The sequence below is a fragment of the Suricata suricatta genome, chromosome 1 (assembly GCF_006229205.1).
Source record: "Suricata suricatta isolate VVHF042 chromosome 1, meerkat_22Aug2017_6uvM2_HiC, whole genome shotgun sequence".
NCBI classification, from domain to species: domain Eukaryota; kingdom Metazoa; phylum Chordata; class Mammalia; order Carnivora; family Herpestidae; genus Suricata; species Suricata suricatta.
In genome coordinates this window covers 95,654,211-95,673,952 of record NC_043700.1, presented here as the reverse complement: position 1 = coordinate 95,673,952, position 19,742 = coordinate 95,654,211, and the positions used below count along the sequence as shown (strand labels likewise).

General features: G+C 38.2%; 2 protein-coding genes across 13 annotated transcripts in view; one reads left to right on the top strand and one right to left on the bottom strand.

The window, feature by feature from the left end:
- The window catches only part of NUDT6 (nudix hydrolase 6), a 47,245-nt gene that overhangs the window by 25,564 nt on the left and 1,939 nt on the right, over positions 1-19,742 (bottom strand). Inside the window, exons 1-4 of one of the 5 annotated variants that reach the window (XM_029941261.1) lie at positions 15,562-15,683; positions 12,141-12,256; positions 11,820-12,023; positions 6,570-6,625 (exon numbers count right to left, since the gene is read on the bottom strand). In XM_029941261.1, the coding sequence (XP_029797121.1) occupies positions 6,570-6,625; positions 11,820-12,023; positions 12,141-12,256; positions 15,562-15,668 (483 nt within the window). In that variant the 5' untranslated portion in view covers positions 15,669-15,683. Of the gene's footprint in view, positions 1-6,569; positions 6,626-11,819; positions 12,024-12,140; positions 12,257-15,430; positions 15,684-19,742 lie in introns of those variants that run through there. The other 4 variants (XM_029941256.1, XM_029941269.1, XM_029941273.1 and 1 more) reach the window with 4 other exon arrangements.
- Positions 16,182-19,742, top strand: part of SPATA5 (spermatogenesis associated 5) — a 325,548-nt gene continuing 321,987 nt past the window's right edge. For all 8 annotated transcript variants that reach the window (XM_029941225.1, XM_029941230.1, XM_029941224.1 and 5 more), the window contains exon 1: positions 16,182-16,386. In XM_029941225.1, coding sequence (XP_029797085.1) covers positions 16,224-16,386 — 163 coding nt within the window. In that variant the 5' untranslated portion in view covers positions 16,182-16,223. The remainder of the gene's footprint in view (positions 16,387-19,742) is intronic.

Genomic DNA, 19,742 nt, shown 5'->3' with positions numbered 1-19,742 from the left:
TCTCATTGGTCTATGTGTTTGTTTTTGTGCCAATACCATCCTGTCTTGATGATGACAGCTTTGTAGTAGAGGCTAAAGTCTGGGATTGTGATGCCTCCCATTTTGGTTATCTTTAATATTACTTTGGCAACTCAGAGTCTTTTGTGGTTCCATATAAATTTTAGGATTGTTTTTTCTAGTTTTGAGAAAAATGTTGATGCAATTTTGATTGGGATTGCTCTGGATGTGTAGATTGCTTTGGGTAGTATTGAGAATTTAACCATATTTATTCGTCTAATCTATGAGCATGAAATGTTTTCCCATTTTTCTGTGTCTTCTTCAATTTCCTTCATAAGTTTCTATAGTTTTCATCATACAGCTCTTTTACATCTTTGGTTAATCGGTTTATTCCTGGGTATTTTCTGTTTTGTTGTGCAATTGTGAATGGGATCAGTTTCTTGATTTCTCCTTCTGTTACTTCATTATTGGTGCATAAAAATGCAACCAATTTTTGTAAGTTGATTTTGTACCCTGGACTTTGCTGAATTCATGGATCAGTTCTATCAGACTTTTGGTGGAGTCTGTCAGGTTTTCCACATGGATTATCATGTCATCTGTTTAAAGTGAAAGTTTGACTTCATCTTTGCAAATTCTGATGCCTTTTATTTCCTTTTGTTGTCTGAATGATGAATATAAATATAAATATAAAAGAATTGGGATCATACCATGCCACACTTTCAGATCACAATGCTATGAAACTTGATATCAAGCACAGAAAAAAGTCTGGAAAATCTCCAAAAGAATGAAGGTTAAAGAACACCCTACTAAAGAACAAATGGGTCACCAGGCAATTAGAGAAGAAATTTAAAAATATATGGAAACAAATGAAAGTGAAAATAAAACAATCCAAACTCTTTGGGATGCAGCAAAGGCAGTCCTAAGAGGAAAATACATTGCAATCCAGGCCTATCTCAAGAAACTAGAAAAAGACCAAATACAAACTCTAACAGCACACCTTAAGGAGTCAGAACGCAAACTACAAAGACACCCCAAACCCAGCAGAAGAAGAGAAATAATAAAGATCAGGGCAGAAGTAAACAATATAGAATCCAAAAAAAACCAGTTGAACATATCAATGAAACCAAGAGTTGGTTTTTTGAAAAAATAAACAAAATTGATAAATCTCTAGCCAGGTTTCTCAAAAAGAAAAGAGAGAGCGCCCAAATAGATAAAATTACAAATGAAAATGGATTTATTATAACCAATCCCTCAGACATACAAGCAATTATCAGGGAATACTATGAAAAATTATATGCCAATGTTTCTTTCACAAAGTAGTGGAAGTCCTAGCCAGATCAAACAACAAAAGGAGGTAAAAGATATGGAAGCCAATTTGAGAATAAATTATTAAAAAAAAAAAAAGAAAAAAATAAAAGGCATCCAAATCTGTAAGAAAAAAGTAAAACTTCCACTATTTGCAGATGTTAATGATACTATATAGAGAAAATTCTAAAGATTCCACCAAAACTTTACTAGAACTGATAAATTCATTCAGTTAAGTCACAGGATACAAAGTCAATGTCCAGAAATCTGTTGCATTTCTATAAACCAGTAATAAAGAAGCAGAAAGAATTAAGAAAACAATCCCATTTACAATCACAACTAAAATAGTAAGATACCTAGGAATAAACCTAACCAAACAGGTGAAAGACCTATACTCTAAAAACTAAAAAACACTGATGAAAGAAACTGAAGATGACACAAAGAAACAGAAAGACATCCCATGCTCATAGAGCAGAAGAATAATGTTACTAGAATAAGAATTACTACCCAAGGTAATCTATACATTTAATGCAACTCATAACAAAATACCAACAGCATTTTTCACAGATGTAGAACAAACAATCCTAAAATTTGTATAGAACCACAAAAAACCCCAAATAATGAAAGCAAACTTGAATAAGCAAAGCTGGAGGCATCACAATTCCAGACTTCAAGTTATATTAACAAAGCTGTAGTGATCAAAGCAGTGTGGTACTGAAACAAAAACAGACCTATATGTTAATGGAACAGAAAACCCCAGAAATAAACATATAATTTTATGGTCAATTAATCTTCATCAAAGCAGGAAAGAATATCCAATGGGAAAAAGACAGTCTTTTCAACAAATGGTATTGGGAAAACCAGACAGCTACATGCAAAAGTATAAAACCAGACCACTTTCTTACAACATACACAAAAATAAATTCAAAATGGATTTAAGATCTAAATGTGGGACCTGAAACCATAAAAATGCTAGGAAAGAGCACATGCAGTAATTTCTCTGGAACTGGCTATAGCAATTTTTTTCTAGGTAGATCCTCTGAGGCAAGGGAAACAAAAGCAAAAATGAAGTACTGGGACTATATAAAAATAAAAAGCTTCTGCACACTGAAGGAAAATAATCAATAAAACTAAAAGGCAACTTAGGGAATAGAAGAAGGTATTTGCAAATGCTCTACCAATAAAGGGTTAGTATCCAAAACACATAAAAAGCTTATAAATCTCAACACCCAAAACAAATAATTCAATTTAAAATGGACAGAAAACATGAATATACATTTCTCCAAAGAAGACATGCAGATGGCCAATAGACACATGAAAGATGCTCATTATCATTTATCATCAGGGAAATGCAAATCAAAACTACAATGAGATATCACCTCACACCTGTCAGAATGGCTAAATTCAAAAAACACAAAAAATAGCAGGTGTTGGTGAGGATGTGGAGAAAAAGGAATTTTTTTACACTGTTGGTGGGAAGTCAAACTGGTGCAGCCGCTGTGGAAAACTTATGGAGGCTCCTCAAAAAATTAATAGCATTACCCTACAATCCTCCAATTATACTACTGGGTATTTACCAAAGGAATACAAAACCACTAATTCAATGGGACAGATGTGTCCCTATGCTTACAGGAGTATTATTTACAATAGCCAAGATATGGAAGCAGCTCAAGTGTCCTTTGAATGATGAATGGAATAGGACGATGTGGTGTGTGTGTGTGTATGTGTACATACACAGGTACACACATACATATGTACATGCACACACACATGTACACACATATATGCGCACATACACATACACTGGAATATTATTCAGCCATAAAAAGAATGAAATCATGCCATTTCCAACAACTTTTAAATGGGGCCAGATATTATAATGCTAAATGAAATAGAGAAAGACAAACACTATATGATTTCACTTATCTGTGGAATTTAAGAAACAAATGAACAAAGGGGAACAAAAGAATGACAAAGCAAGAAACATTCTTAACTATAGAGAGCAAATTGATGGTTATCAGAGAAGAGGCAGGTGGGGGGATGGTGAAATAGGGGATGGGGATTAAGGAGTGCACGTGTCATGATGAGCACCAGGTGATTAAAATACAGAAAGTTTTTTAAGTCATAGTAAAGCTTTTCTAAGTTACACACAGTAAAATCTCCAGAAAACCAGAAATGTCCTTGTACAATTTAGGTGAGCACTGCAAATGTTAAGGTATTATAGACCCAAGGCTGAGATTAAGCAATTAAATAGGACTTCGCACCTCTTCCAGTAATTAGAAATTTCTATAAATAGGTATCTTATTAATCACACTGTTCTTGCCAACAAAGAACTTTCTTGGCTTTTTGGTATACAAATCAAAAAGAAAAAAAGAAAACAAACATGGTGCACATCATTCTGTTGTGTATGGATATAAACATAAATTGATATGAGAGAACAGTGGGTTAAAATTGTACTTAAGGTAATTCTACACAGCATTGTTTTACACTGCTGTACAATTCTTACATTACACTTTTGTGTATTTCAAGTACTATGCATGAATCCACTTGGAAAAGATAGCTAATGGAGCCTTTCTATGAGAAAGGTATTACTGCATAGATTTTAAAGATGAAAAAACTGAGGCTCACAGACTTGGTCAATGTAGAAGTGACACAGGGACTGGAATGCAGGTCAGCCTCACTCCCAAGTCCATTTTGTTTATACCGAGTTTCTCTCATTTAGAACGCTTATCAATTTATGTGCATTTTGTTATTAATTTAATGTTGTCCATACAGCATCTTCATTACTTTGTCATCTCAATCAAAACCTTTCAAGAATTACCATTTCCATATCAAATCGAAACTCCTCTGCTGGGCTCTCAGCCCCTCTCATACTAGGCCCACTTGTATTAACCACGCTTCCTACTATCCAGTCATTCCTATCATACGATCCAATTCAAATATAAAACTTATTGAAGGGTAAGCACAATACTACTTTAGGTACTCAAAATACTTTTTTTAAAGTATTTTTTAAGTTTATTTTTGAGAGAAAGAGAGATATAGAGAGACAGACAGACAGAGAAAGAGACACAGAATCCAAAGTAGGGTCCAGGCTCTGAGCTGTCAGCACGGAGGCCGATGCAGGGCTCAAACCCACAAACTATGAGATCATAACCTGAACCAAAGTTGGGCACTTAACTGATTGAGCCATCAGACATACCTCAAAATATTTCTGTTAATGTTAAAGCTTAGTTTTAGTCAGAGAACCTATCTGAACTAAAACTTTCAAAGTTACAATTATGAGAATACTTTGAGACCACATTTCTGTGAAATGTATGATACTTCTGTCAGCTATCATTACAAATACTCAGTTTAAAATATGTAGGATGGGGAAAAGAATGTCTGTCCATCAATATTTCTTGAAGTCTCAGAAGTAGCAAAATAATTATTCTCTTTGACTTGTAGTCCTAAGCATGAAAACATCTCATGCTAATTATGGTACTTCTCTTAAAAGTCTTGTTGCTTCTAGTTGCCTAGAGTTATTTTGTTGTACAAGGCTCTTTATATTCTGTTCCTAATCTGATCAAATATTTTACCACTTCCTGTAATCCTGCCCACAATGAACTTTTTAAAATGTGTATTTATTCTTGAGAGAGACAGAGTGCAAGTGGGACAGGGGCAGAGAGAGAGGGAGACATGGGATCCGAAGCAGGCTTCAGGCTCTGAGCTGTCAGCACAGAGCCCAAAGTGGGACTCGAACTCACAGACTGAGAGATCACGGCCTCAGCCGAAATTGGAAACTTAACTGACTGAGCCACCCAGGTGGCCTCATCCACAATGAACTTTTTAACCGTTACTTCCACACTATGTGGAATGGCCTAAATGTTTATGTCCCCCCAAATTCACATGTTGATTTCAACATGGGCCCAATGTGATGATATTAAGAGGTGAGGTTTATGGGAGTCACAAGAGTGAAATAGGAGTAGTGTTCTTATAAGAGACCGCAGAGAGAACCCTTCTCCATTCTGCCATGTGAGGACACAGTGAGAAGATGAATATCTACAAACTGGGAAGACGGGCTAAACAGACTGAAGTGCCAGCACCTTGATCTTGGTCAAACCTCCAGAAATGTGAGAAATAAGTGTTTGTTGTTTAAGGCAGTCGATGGTATTTTTGTCATAGTAGCCTGAACAAACTAAGACACCATGTTAGCCCCTTTCTGAACTCTCTGTGCTTTGTTCTATGCTATTCTAATTTTCTAGTCTGTTTTCCTATCCTAACTTAATTTCGTTTTCTTTTTTTGGACTGGTAGGCTCCTACTCATTCTTCAACACCCTCCGAGAAGTCTTCAGGGTTTGTTTTTTTTTTTTAAAGCAAAGTAACTGTTACCATCTGTTGTATGACAACTTTCCCAAATCAGTAGTAAGCTGCGGGACATCAGGGATACTGTCTGAAATATTCTTCATATTCTCAGGATCTGGCTCACAGAGAGAGCTTAATGAATGCTGAATGAATGAAGAGTATGTTGACAGTCTGTGAGAAACACAGTTGCCTTCCCAACTAAATATAGCCATTTTTAATTTTTCTATAGCCAAAATATGATACTGAGCAATACTGAGGTTATCCTGACACTTTCAAAGCCTGCCTAAGTATTTTTTGAATTAAATAAATATCCAAATGATCCATAACTGCTTAGAAAGAACATTAAAAAAAAAAACTTTTGATGGAGACAGAGGCAGAGACCAAGTGAGGAAGCACAGAGAGTGAGAGAAGGAGCCACACATCTGAAGCAGGTTCCAGGCTCTGAGGGGTTCGAATAGAGCCCGACACGGGGCTTGATCCCACATGTCATGAGATCATGACCTGAGCTGATGTCAGACGTTCAACTGACTGAGCCACCAGGCTCCCCTAGAAAGAACTTTTAAAATATCTTTCTATAATTCTTTGTGCATATCAAAATTTCTACATCTTATTTTTTATCTAGAGAGAGCTCAACACTTAGAAAGCAATTTACAGGGCAGAAGCAACTTAAAGCAAATGATCAAACAGAAAAAAAGGCAAATAGAACAATAGACTTTTAAACATAAAGAACACACTGATGGTTACCAAAGGCAGGTGGGTGGGAGATGGGTTAAGAAGGTGAAGGGAGCTAAGAGTACACTTCTGGTGATGAGCATTAAGTATAGAATTGCCAATCACTTTATTGTATACCTGGAATATTACAATGTATGTTAATTATATTAGAATTAAAAATAATTGTATTTAAAAGAAAAGCAGAAGCAACTTACTTTATTTCGATCTTGTACAACCAATATTTTTCTAGTATTTTCATCAAATACAGCTCCTGTTGGGGGAAAAATAAAAGATAATTAAGAAATATTAATTTCACTCACCTTAGACTCCTCTCACACTCTTACCTGTGGTCACCAAAACTGTACCCTCCCTGGAAGGCCTAGTTCAATTACAACCTCATCAATGAACACTTGTAAAATCTGTCCAGCAATGAACTGATTGCTCAGTTATTCAGGTTCTTTTAACAACCTGGAATACCAATGATGGATTTAGCATATGCTGAGTGGTAGGATAATTATTTGCATAAGCTTCTTCTCTTTTCCTTTTTATAAAAAAATTTTTTTAAATGTTTATTTATTTTTGAGAGAGAGAGAGAGACAGACAGACAGAATGTGAGCAGGGAAAGGGCGGAGACAGGGAGACACAGAATCCGAATCAGACTCCAGGCTCTGAGCTGTCAGCACAGAGCCCATTGCGGGGCTTGAACTCACAGACTGAGATCATGACCTGAGCTGAAGTTGGATGCTTAAATGACTAAGCCACCCAGGTGTCCTAGCTTCTTTTCTTTTCAATATCTATTCCTGATGGGACAGAGTTACAAAATTATTCTATTCTTCTGTATGTCTAATCTTAAGTGCTTACATGTATCATGCCCCTGATGATCTAAATCTCAAATATCTCAATATTCAGTTCAAGACCTCCTTGAAGCCACTTAGTTGTTTTATATATATCATTTTTACATTTTTAAAAATGTTTATTTATGAAAAAAAAATTTTATGTTTATTTTTGTGAGAGAGACACACAGAGCATAAGCAGGGGAAGGGCAGAGAGGGAGACACAGAATCTGAAGCAGGCTCCAGGCTCTGAGCTGTCAGCATAGAGCCCGACACAGGGCTCAAACTCACAAATCATGAGATCATGACCTGGGCTGCAGTCAGACACTTAACAGACTGAGCTACCCAGGTGCTCCTATGTTTACTTTTGAGAGAGAGGTGGAGTACAAGCAGGGGAGGGGCAATAAAAGGGAGAGACAAAAAATCTGAAGCAGACTCCAGGCTCTGAGCTGTTTAGCACAGAGCCTGACTTGGGGTTCGAATTGTGAACCACGAGATCATGACCTGAGCCAAAGTTGTATGTTTAACCGACTGAGTCACCCAGGTGTCCCCACCACGTACGTTTCTTTATGACATATGTATATGACTTTATAACATATCAATATATTGCTTGGGATATTTCTTTATGTTCTAAGTTCTAGGCCTTTTCTTTATTCATTCATCATACACACTGCCACACACACTAGGCAGTGAGGACTCAAAAATAAGGTTTGTTTATTTCACTCTGGGCAATCCTGCGTCAAAAATACAAATGACACCATAATGGTTTGTATTAGCTTCCTTTAAATGTTATAATATAAAAATATTTGGGGGCATCTGGGTGACTTAGTCGGTTAAGTATCTGACTTCAGCTCAGGACATGATCTCATCGTTCGTGGATTCTAGTTATGTTGGGCTCTGTGCTAACAGCTTGGAGCCTGGATCCTGTTTTAGAGTCTATGTCTCCCGTTCTCTCTGCCCCTTTCCCTCTTGTGTTCTGTCTCTGTCTCTCAAAAATGAATAAATGTTCAAATAAGCTAAAAAAAAATATGTTTACATAATGTGAGGAAATATTGTTAAAAAGGTATTTTCTATATACTCTTCCATTCTTTCAATATCAATTGAATTCCTATACCTAATACAAATGGGTTCTCTATATGTTGAGCCCTGTTATGTGTCAGGATTTTTCTAGGTGCTAGAGATAAAGTGGTAGACAAAACAAAATTCCCTTTTCCTGATGGGATCACATTCTGGTGTGTGTATGAGGAGGTAACAAGTAAATAAAAAACAAATTATATAGAAGATGAGATGATAAATACTATGTTGGAATAAAATATAGAATAGGTATGAATAATATAAGGAATGACAGATTTCTCTGAAATGAAAACACCACATTTAGTGTTTAAAAGCATGAAGGAAAACCACCAAGTGAGATATAATTAATGTTAACGTTGGTTTCTATTAGAAAATATAAATTATAATTTAATTTGACTTTACAAGGGTTAGAATACCAAAGAAATGGCAAGGAAACCCACTGTTAAATTTTAATAATTTGTGATTACTCAAAGTGTACTTTTCCCTAATGAATTATAAACATGAGCACAGTATTTCAAAGACAAAACTAGCACAGCTAAAGCACAATGTGAGCGGCCCCTGCTGGTCACAATTTAAAAGTTAAATAAACACAAAGATCAGAGATTAAGTAGAGGCTATTATTAGTCAGGTACTGTGCTAAGTGCTTTATGTGCATCATCTCAGGTATTACAATAATTCTGTGAGTGACAGTATTTTCAGTGCCCAGGATCAGGCAGCCCTAAAGCTGTCTGTCTAGATTCTGAGCTGGTATTCTTCTCACTGTGCACCAATGTCCCTTCCCCATACAGTTGTGTTCTCTGGGGTCTCATGTTTCCACTTGAAGAGCTATCTAATTATTCATTCAAGAAATATTTACTGAGCATGCTCTTTATGCCAGACACTGTTCTGAACCTGACAATACACTGGTGGAAAAAACAAAATATCTGCCTTCAGGGAGTTTATATTAGTGTGGGGGAAATGAAGTACATGATGAAATTTCACATTGTGGTAAGTGCTACAGAGAAAAACAGATCTGGATAAAGGGACCAAGGATGATGTGATGGCATGCAGGAGGACTATTTCAGACAGGAAGGTCTGGAGTTTTTTCAGAAGATGTGGAGCAGAAACTTCAGCTCCAAAGCGCTAAACAAAGCCTTGGGAAAAAGCCCTGCAGGAAGAGGAGCCAGTAAGTGGAAAGCTCTGAGGCAGAGACAGCTTGCTGTGATTTAAGAATAGTAACAAAGCTGTAGGCCATTCTGTTTCAATGTAGGGAAGTAAAGATTTCCCTCTACCCACTTGTGTGTTCTGTCTAGGGCTGAGAACTGAACTCACAGGAGACAGATTAATGGAGAAAAAAGTAGAAACATTTTATTTGATGTTTACTTGGCCTGGGGTGCTGATGGAGAACTTGATAAAAAGTGAAAATCGCAAAAAAGTTGTTAGACCCACAGGCATATATACCATTTTAACAAGCAGTAATAAATTATGGGGATATGACAAGACCACAGAAAAAAGGGTTTGGGTTAAGGGAGGTAAACTGTGGGCAAACGAGTAGGACACATATGGGGGAATCTAAAGGGAACACAAAGGTTATTTTAGTAAGGTTTGTTTGTACCGACTCATCTTGGTGTCAACTCCCTATTTTCCATGATAAGAATGTCTTTGTTTTGAGATATAAGAAATTTATACTCTTTCAGGTAAAAAGGGGGAGGCAGAAGACCCTTCCTATATCTAGTGTTTCTTAAGCTCAAAATAATCAAAGTGGCATATTTTTGGGTGTTATGTTCATAAGCCACACCTTCCTTCTGTTGTGTCTACCAATAAATGTCAACTATTTTCCCTTCGCCTAAGAAACATTGTCTTTTTCCAGAACAATTTCTTCCATGATTTCATTGCTACCCTCAATAGCCACTTCATATCATAGATCAGTTACTCAAGACAGATCAAGTTCTTTTTTTTTTTTTTTTTAATGTTTATTCATTTTTAAGAGAGAGCGACAGACAGACACAGCATGAGCAGGGGAGGGGCAGAGAGAGAGACACACAGAATCCAAAGCAGGCTCCAGGCTCTGAGCTGACAGCACAGAGCCTGATGCCGGGCTCAAACTCATAGACTGCGAGATCATGACCTGAGCTGAAGTTGGACGCTTAACCGACTGAGCTATGCAGACACCCTAGACTCCTCGAGTTCTTGATCTCTCACTGCCTGAACTCCTATGGTATATCTTAAGTACAGTATTTACTTATAAACAAGGGCTTTATAGGATATATTACCAATTCTGTAGTAATAACTGGATTTAAAAGTCTAACTTAAAAATTTGTACCAATAAATTGATAATTATCTCTATGACTTTCTAATGAAGTATGAAGGTGCTATCAAATTATCAAGTAGTTTTCTGAAATAGAGCTGAATGGAAATTTATAAATGTCTCTATTTGCTACAGGGAAGTGAGATCATGGACATAGAAAATATTAGACATTCTTGAACAACTTTTTAATTTCAAAGGTGCAAACTACCTCTAGAAACTTATAAGTTATATGAAGGCAAACAAAATTATTGGTCCAATTACTAATTTATATATAATACTGTTTTCATTTATTTTAAGTCATAAGAAGTCTCAACTATTTCAGTTTTTCTAAAAGTCTAAGAATTAAAAAAATTTTAATGTTTATTTTTGAGAGAAAGAAAATGAGCAGGTGAGGGGCAGAGAGAGAGAATCTGAAGCAGGCTCTAGGCTCCCAGATGTCAGCACAGAGCATGATGTGGGGTTGAACCTGAACCCCACATGTGAGATTGTGAGATTGTGACCTGAACTGAAGTAGAACATCCAACTGACTGAGCCACCCAAGTGCCCCTAGAAATCTAGAAATTTTCTTAACCCTGGTTCCCAAAGGATGGTCCAGGGAGTAGTGTTGACATCAATAGTAGCCGCAGAGAATTTCTTAGAAATGCAAGTTCTCTGGCAAAACTCCAGAACACCTATATCAAAAACTCTTGGTGTGGGGTTCAGCAGTGTGTTTTCCGCAAGCCCTCCAGTTGATTCTGATGCATGTACAATTAACTGAAAGCAAATCTTCTCTCAAGACTATGTCTCTGAAGTTAATCAGTAACTTGAAAATTCCATAGTATACTTAAATTATGCTATTTTAAATTGTTGGGCACTATAATTTAATGTAAATATCTTTAAATAATGTCAAATCATCAAACATCTGCTTTGCTTGACCTTAAATTTATCCTAAAAGTTACCTTTTATTTTACACATTCACATAATCAGTACTAATATATTTTACAGTAATGAATTTATTCCCTGATCCCAATTCAGTATTACTATTTCAGTAGGGAAGTTCAAATATCTGTGTAAGAATGTTCAAATGTATCCTCTGGAAAACTAAACACCAAACTTGCTCTCTGTGCTGCCCTCTGCTAAATCATAAGGCAAACTTCATCTATTTAAAGCACTACTCAATAGTCCCAAGGAGGATAATCACTTCATCAAATTATTCATTACACATGAATAAACTATCACTTAGCTATAAGAAAAAAAAAGTGGAGTAAGTTTCTAAAAGGTTTGAAACTGACCTGCGACTCCTACTTGATGTGTAGCATATCCTGGTAATCTGCTGGGTCCTTCTCCCAGCCACAGTGTCAGCGTGGATGAATCCGACTCTGCATGGTGAAAGCAGAAACCCAGGGAAGCAGCAGGGGCAATAAATCGGCTCTGGAGGATGGGAATGTGCAGCCATACTGCTATTCTACCTTCTGATCTCCATTGCTGTACTGCAGCTAAAATGCAGATGATAAAATTCCGTAAGTATTTTCCAGTGAAATGAGGGGGAGAATTAAAAACTAATCTCAGGATGTCACCTCTTCCAAAAAGCCATCTTAAAACATCCACCTCACCTTGTAGATAGCTGGGCGATGGGGCAGGGAATCCCAAAATGTAACAACTGACACAATGCGTGGCACATAATTGGTTCCATTTTGATGCTGTTCCTTTTAACATCCTTAGGTTTAATCTTTGAAAATGACCATTATGGGCTTCTATGTATTCTTTCTTTAACAGTTCTGTCATAATATTTTTGGCTTATAAATTTCAAGGTGGTTAATACTCTTTGTTTTTAAATAATATATACTAGTTCTTGGAAAATTGGAAAATAAAATGTAATGAAATCAAAACTTCATCTTAATAGCATGCAGAGATAAACATTTAAATTTTGGCATTTCTCAATGAACACTGGAATTGACATCATACCATATATAATTTATAGCATGTCTTTATGACATATAAACATTTTGCTAGGTCATTAAAATTTTTAATGAACATAAATTTTTAATGACTATTTAATTTTTCTCAAATAGGTATACTGAACACTACTTAACCAACCGCCTACTCTTGGATATTTAGATTATTTCTAATTCTTATTATCAATAATACCAAGATGAACATAGATTTTTCTGTTTTTGATTTTTGTAAATTCTCTTACTTCATTACTTAAGATTCAGTCAGGGGAAAAACATGCTAACATTTGGTCCTTACTAAGTTCTAGACACTCTACATATAATATCTCATTAAGTTTTCACAACCCTGAAAGGCAAGTATTACCGCTTTTAATTTATGAGTGAATACTGCAGTTTCCTCCCCAATGTTTATTTGAGAGAATGAGAGAGAGTGTGTGTAAGAAGGGGGAAGGTAGAGTGAGGGGGGAAAGGAAGAGAAAAGGCGGAGAGGGGGAGAGAGGGGAGGGGAGGGAGAATCCCAAGCAGGCTCCATGCCCTTAGAGCAGAGCCCAACACCAGGCTTGATTTCACCAACTGTGAGATCATGACCTAAGCTGAAACCAAGAATCAGATGATTAACCTACTGAACACCCAACCCCACACCACCCCCATACTGCTCATTTTTTATTTTTATTTTTTAAGAATACTGCAGTTTTAGGGGCGCCTGGGTGGCTCAGTCGGTTAAGCATCCGGCTTCAGCTCAGGTCATGATCTAACGGTTAGTGGGTTCGAGCCCCGCGTCGGGCTCTGTGCTGACAGCTACCTCAGAGCGTGGAGCCTGCTTCAGATTCTGTGTCTCCCTCCCTCTCTGACCCTTCCCTGCTTGCACTGTCTCTCTCTGTCTCTCAAAAATAAATAAAAAAATTTTTAAAAATTAAAAAAAAAGAATACTGCAGTTTTAGAAAAACTTCTCAAATCACGTTCTCCATCCATCGTCTCACTTAATCTTTACAATAATCTTGCAGTGTGTGTGTGGTAGTGGGAAGACTTGATTATTTATTTAATGGTTAAATTCTTTTCCCTCTTCTCTTCTCCAGCTGTGCAGTAAGTGACTGTTAAGGACCATGCTCTCTACCTCTTTCAAAGTCAATGTACCTAACAAGGTGACAAACACTTGGGAGCCTTTTATAAAGACTTGATTTGGGGCTATGGATTCAGATCTTTCTCACCTCCCTCTTTCTCTGATTAAATCTTTTTAAAATTGACACACAATTACAAGAAGTACACAAATCTTAAGTGTACATTTAGCGAATTCTAACATATGCGTACACCTGTGTAACTCACTCCAGTAAAGATTATAGGATGTTTCTATCATTCCAGAAAGTTCCCATTTCCTCCTCAATCATTCCAGTCAAATGAAAAAGCTCAAGTTTGACTAGTAACAAAATTTGCACTACCTCTTAGAGACAACATAATGCATTAAGAACAGATTCCAGAGCCTAGGGAAGTTACTTAATCTCTCTGTGCTTCAGTACCATCACCTTCAAAATAGAGGGAAAAGTATCTATCTACCTCACAGAATTGTTATGAGAATTAAATGAATATTCGTGAAGTTCTTAAGTGTCTAGCAATACAATTCATAAATGCAATAGAATGTTTTATTAAAAACTATAAAGTATATGGTACTACATAGATTATAAATTAGTTTCATATAATGTATCTTAGATCACCTTATCTATCCAGTAAAGTAATTAGGGCTGGCATTGTTCACATAAGCAACCTAAGAGGCAAATATTTTCACTGTTGGTTTGTCAAAGGCCTGGGACTTGAAACCCGGATGTGACTCCAACCCCAACCCTCCTGTTTTGCCTTGTTGGCTAAGGTAGCGCTTTAACCACCTGGCCACTGACAAGTGACAAGTGAGCGCAATAAATACCTGTCTCTACCCACACATACATGGACATATTAGAGGAAGAACATTTATTTGGTTCTTCTAATTATTATTCACGAATAGAGAAACGAAGTGAAGAGGTAAGCAGTTTGGGAATGAGAATAATTAGAGAATGAAATAACCAGCTCAATTATATTAACACAGATGCCCACTTGCCATGTTGCACAATAGGGTAAAGATGATCTGAAGTTTCCGTTTAGAGCGAGAGCATCTTTCAATGGCTGAAGTTCCATGCTAGGCCTTCAATTCGAATATAAGGATCACTATGGGCAGTTTGAAAAACTCCAACTCAATCACGGGCTTCTCTCAGAATGAAGGCTCCTCCATCCAAGCTTTCTTTTTTAATCTTTAAACTTGAGGTGCAAGAGTGAAGAGTTTTCTTATTGAAGACTCAAACAGCCCACCATGCTCTCTGGTTAATCATAAAAGACTTGTTGCTGTTTAAGTAGAAGCAAAGTCTAGTTTTTGATGAGTCAGCCTGATCCGATTTGCTTCCAAAACTGACCATTTAGACCCTCTCCGGCCCACGCACTGTCCGCCACTTGTACAGTTTTGTTTCGGGCAAAGTGCTCCGCATAACTAAGGGTCAGTATATATTAATAAATAACAATGAAATAATCTTAACACCTTCTGAGCGTTAAGTGTGCGACAGATACCGTGCTAAGCACCTTACATGAACTATCCAACTTCACCCTCAGCAATCCTGAGTTTCGAACCAATTTTATGGAAGGGTAAGTGGTAGTTTACAGAACTTGCCTAAGGTCACACGCTAGAAAGTTTACCAGAAACTAGTGCTGCCGATACAAAAGTCTGGGATAGTCACCATTTTACAAAACTGCCCCAGAAATTTCCCTGGAAAGGGCACCAGAACAAGAGGGGAAACTGATACAGGTCACGCTGCCCTCTCTCCCTAGGGCTCGGTACTTGATCCGCGGAGAGCATAATTGGTGGACGCAGGACCCTGCTACTTCATTAGAAAAGCTCAGGAAGCCAGGGAACCCCTCCGCCCAGGCACACTTGCCCTGCAAGACCTTCTGGAAAGAGGCGGCGTCCAGGCGGTCCAGGGCGCGAAACCGCTCCAGAGGCACCGAGACACCCCCAAATCTGTCCAGCTCTGCTCGCAGCACGTCCGCTCCGACGAGAGCGTCCCACCTGCAACCCGGACCGCCCGAGGCCCGGCTGTGCCCTGCCAAGAGCCTTTCGCCGCGGGTCCGCATGAACACTGCGCGCCAGAGACGCCCGCTCAGAAATGGCGGCATCTTCAAGTCCTAGAACGACCGGTTCGGCTTCTAAAGTCAACCTTCCGCCTAGTCCTTAAGTTGAAGTCGCTACCGTAAATTTTAGAAGAGTGCCACCCATCTATCTGAGAGTTGAGCTAACGTTGCCACTTTGTAAGCACTTTACCGAAGAGTTCACGAAGTCCTGTCCACCAGGTCCTCTCAAGAATTTGCCTTCTTTCAGGAAAGCTGAGGAGAAACTTTTCCACCTGTGTTTAGTTTAAGTCAACAGACATTTGTTCAGGAATAGGGAAGGAGGGCAGAGATAAAAAAAAAAATCCTGTCTTTCAGGACTTTACAATGTAAATGACGGTTGTGTTCACGTAATCCATCTTCCTTTGTTAAAAGTCAGAACCTCTTCAACTTCTTCAAAGACGACGAGTTCTGAAAACGCCGTTTTCCTTCTTCAATTACGCTCCACTCGGAGGATTACGGTGCAGGGCGGAGCCCGCTGCCTTCTGCCCCGGAAGTTTTTCTTCCACAGGGCCGAGCACGTTGAGCCGGCTTTGCGGTAGATTTTTTCAGGTCTTCCTGATCATGTCTTCCAAGAAGAACAGAAAACGGCTGAACCGAAGCTCAGAGAATGGTTCAATCTCACCCTCTTCTGCTTCCTCTTCTTCGGGGCCCTCGGCTCCTCCTGCTGGGCCAACCATCGCGGCGGCGGCTGGGACTCTGGTGGTGACCAACTTTTTAGAAAAGGGTAAAGAGTTCTGGGTGGGAGCCCTGAAGCCGGGAGAGCAACTTGAGAAAGCGTATACCTAGCGATGCCGTTTTTATGATGCAGAGGCTTCTGAAAACTGGTTGAGGCATAGGTGTGAGAGTGGCACAGAATTTTGTTAAGATGCCCGAAGCCACGCCTACACGAAAGAAGTTAGGCAGAAATGCCCTGCCCGTGGCTATGTCAAGCCATCTCTTTTATGAATTGTTTTGAATTTGTAAGTTACACTTGAAACAACTGTATTTTGTTTAAGATCCACGACATATTTAACTGCGAAATTGCTTAAAGCTAGCGAGCATAGTATATATATACAGCAGAAAACTAAACCCCGGTTCAGTGCAGATGTGGATACATCCTTCCTAAGAGAGAGCGCTGTGTCTTTAAGAATGAAAGCCTCCAAGGTTTTTTTCTTCTACTACACAGGTTCTGATATTTAATAACAGCTATCAGTTATCTCGTACTGTTACCAGTAGGTTGGGCATGTTACACATTTATGTCATTTAATCTTCACAGAAACCCTGGAAGGTAGTTACAGAGGAAGAATAGTTACCGTGATTGGCTCCAGGTTCTACAGGTATTAAGTGGCAGGCTGTATTTGGCTCTAAAGCCACTGTCCTACATAACAGCTCCTTTGAGTTAAGATAACTAATTTACCTGAAAAGTTACGTAGTTGGCAAAGCTTCTGTGTTGAAGCTGTGTGTTGCAGCTTCGAAAAAAATAGAACACCAGCTAATCTAGTGGCAAGATTTTTATTTCTGTCTACTGTCGACCCTAAACACAATTTTAGAGTTATCACAGTGTTTTCCGTTTCCTTTAGGAGTCAGAGGACAACTTGTTTTGTCCTGCATATTCAACCTGTTTTTTTAACTGGCTCCTTCCTATTGAAATTTAAACCTACCGCTTTCTCTTCTTAAATCAAAATAAAAGTTCTACATTTTCTTCTAATTGCCACTGTTTCTGTTTTAAGATTTGGTTTTTTTAAAAAAAGGTTTATTCATTTATTTTTGAGATAGAGACTGGGTGGGGAACCGGCAGAGAGAGGGACAGAGAGAATCCAAGCAGTTTCCATGCTGCCTACGCAGAGCCCAAGGTGGTGCTGGAACCCGCCAACTACGAGATCATGACCTGATGAGCTGAAATCAAGAGTCAGATGCTTAACTGACTGAGACACACAGGCTCCCCCTAAGATTTGGTTTTTTAAGTAATCCCTTCATCCAGCATGGATCTACATCTTACAACGTGGAGATTAAGAGTTGCGTGCTCTAGTGATTGAGCCAGCCAAGTGCCCCTCATTGCCACATTTCTTAAATGTATGTCTCTGTCTCCTCATCTCTCACCTCCTCCTTAGCCTATTTCTATTTTGTTATATAGAAACTGTACCTGCCATAGTAACTTATTATCTCCATGTTGTTAAATACAATGGACAGTTTTTCATTACTTCCCTTACTTGACCTCTCAGCAACTTTTGGTATTGTTTAGCTTTCTCTTAAAACAGTTTAATTTTGGGGGTGCCTGGGTGGCTCAGTTGGTTGTGTCCAACATTGGCTCAGGTCATGATTTCGCGGTTTGTGAGTTGGAGCCCCATGTCAGGTTCTGGTGCTGACAGCTTAGAGCCTGGAGCCTGCTTCCGATTCTGTCTCCCTCTCTCTCTACCCCTCCCTTGTTGGTGCTCTCCCTGTCTTTCTCTGTCTCAAAAATAAACATTATAAAAATTTAAAAAAATTTTAATTTTTGACTTACATGTCATTAAATGTTCCTAGGTTTTCTCTGTCCTTCTGTTGGTACATAGTTTTTAACTTTCCTTTGTAGGCTAATCTTTTACTTGGCTGCCAAATGTTTCAGTTCCTCAATTCTTAGTCCTGAAACCCTTTTTTTCTCTTTGTACAAATCTTTCTTTGGCAAGTTCCTCCAGTGTTCATGGTTTTCCATTTATATCCTCCTCATTTTGGTATATATGCTTGCGATTTATACTACTTCTGAGTCTTTGTTTAGTTGTCTTCTAGACCAATACTAAAACTTTGTAGGGAAATTTTAAAAATATCTTATGTCACAGCTTAGTGCTGTTGTAAATACAATGAAAAGAAATAACTAGAAAATTAAACTTAAAAATAGGAATTTTTATTAGATTCAACAGATGTATGATTACTCTGTCCAATTGTAATTAAAAACTTCTAAGTAAACCCTTATTTTCTGTACTTATCCCATCATGAATTGGTAACAAATAGTTTGCCGACCGCACTTTGTGTAGCATTGTGCTATACCTCTTCCTTGGATTTTCCAAGGGTACTAAAAGACTGACCTCATAAACTCATATTTCACAACAAAACAAACTCTAGGACCTGTTCAGTTTTTCCATTGCAAAATTCAGAAACCTAGGAGTCATCCATGGCATCTCTCACAGACCTTGCATATCCAGTCACTACCAAGGTTTGTTTATCACCTGCATTCTCCTTCTTTATTCCCACTGTTTGCACCTTAATCTCAAACCCCATCATCTCTCACTTGGACTACTACCCTAGCCACCCCCCATTCCCCTTCCCCCCAACCCCCCACCACACTGTGCAGCCAGAATGATCATTAAAATCGAACATCTTGTCATGAGCCTGCTTTTTACACCTAAGTGATCTTCGGTTGCTGTCAGGAACTCTGCAGCTTGATATCAGCTTACTTCCCCCGGAGGTCTTGACCTTCCCTACGTGGCCCCTTCTTGTCTCCTGCCATTCTGCGTGTACTCAGATATATAATTCTCCCTCCCTTCTGTCCAGTACCAGAACAGTCCAAGCTGTTCTCTTTGCCAGGACTTCTCTTTATTCCCTCTTCATTAAGTTAATTCCTGAATTTCAACATTACTTCCTTGGAGAAGCATTCTCTGGTTTTTCCCAATTAGATTCCACCTCATAGGCTCTAATGGCCCTCTTAGTCATTCTTTCGTTGTATTAATATTAGTTTACAATTACAGAGTTACTCAGTGATTGTTTAATAACTCTCTCATCCTATTAGATTATAAGCTCTGTAAGGACTGTCTGTTTTGTTTACTTTGCATTCCTAGTGCCTAACTTATCTGCCATGTTGTAGGCACCTAACAAATGTTTGCTGAAAGAACAAGAAGAGGGTATCGTTGTTTGAAATGACCTTTACTCTCTCATTAGTTAATTTGGCACATAAAGTGCTCAGTAAATGTATAGTTAAAAGGGAAAATGGATATTGAGGTATATTTTTAAAGTACAGTATTGGAGGAATGAGAACTGTAAGAGAATGCATGGAGATGTATTAGGAAATCAGGCCAGTGAATGAGAATTTGAATATGATCTTCATTGGTGATAGGGATGAAGGGGAGT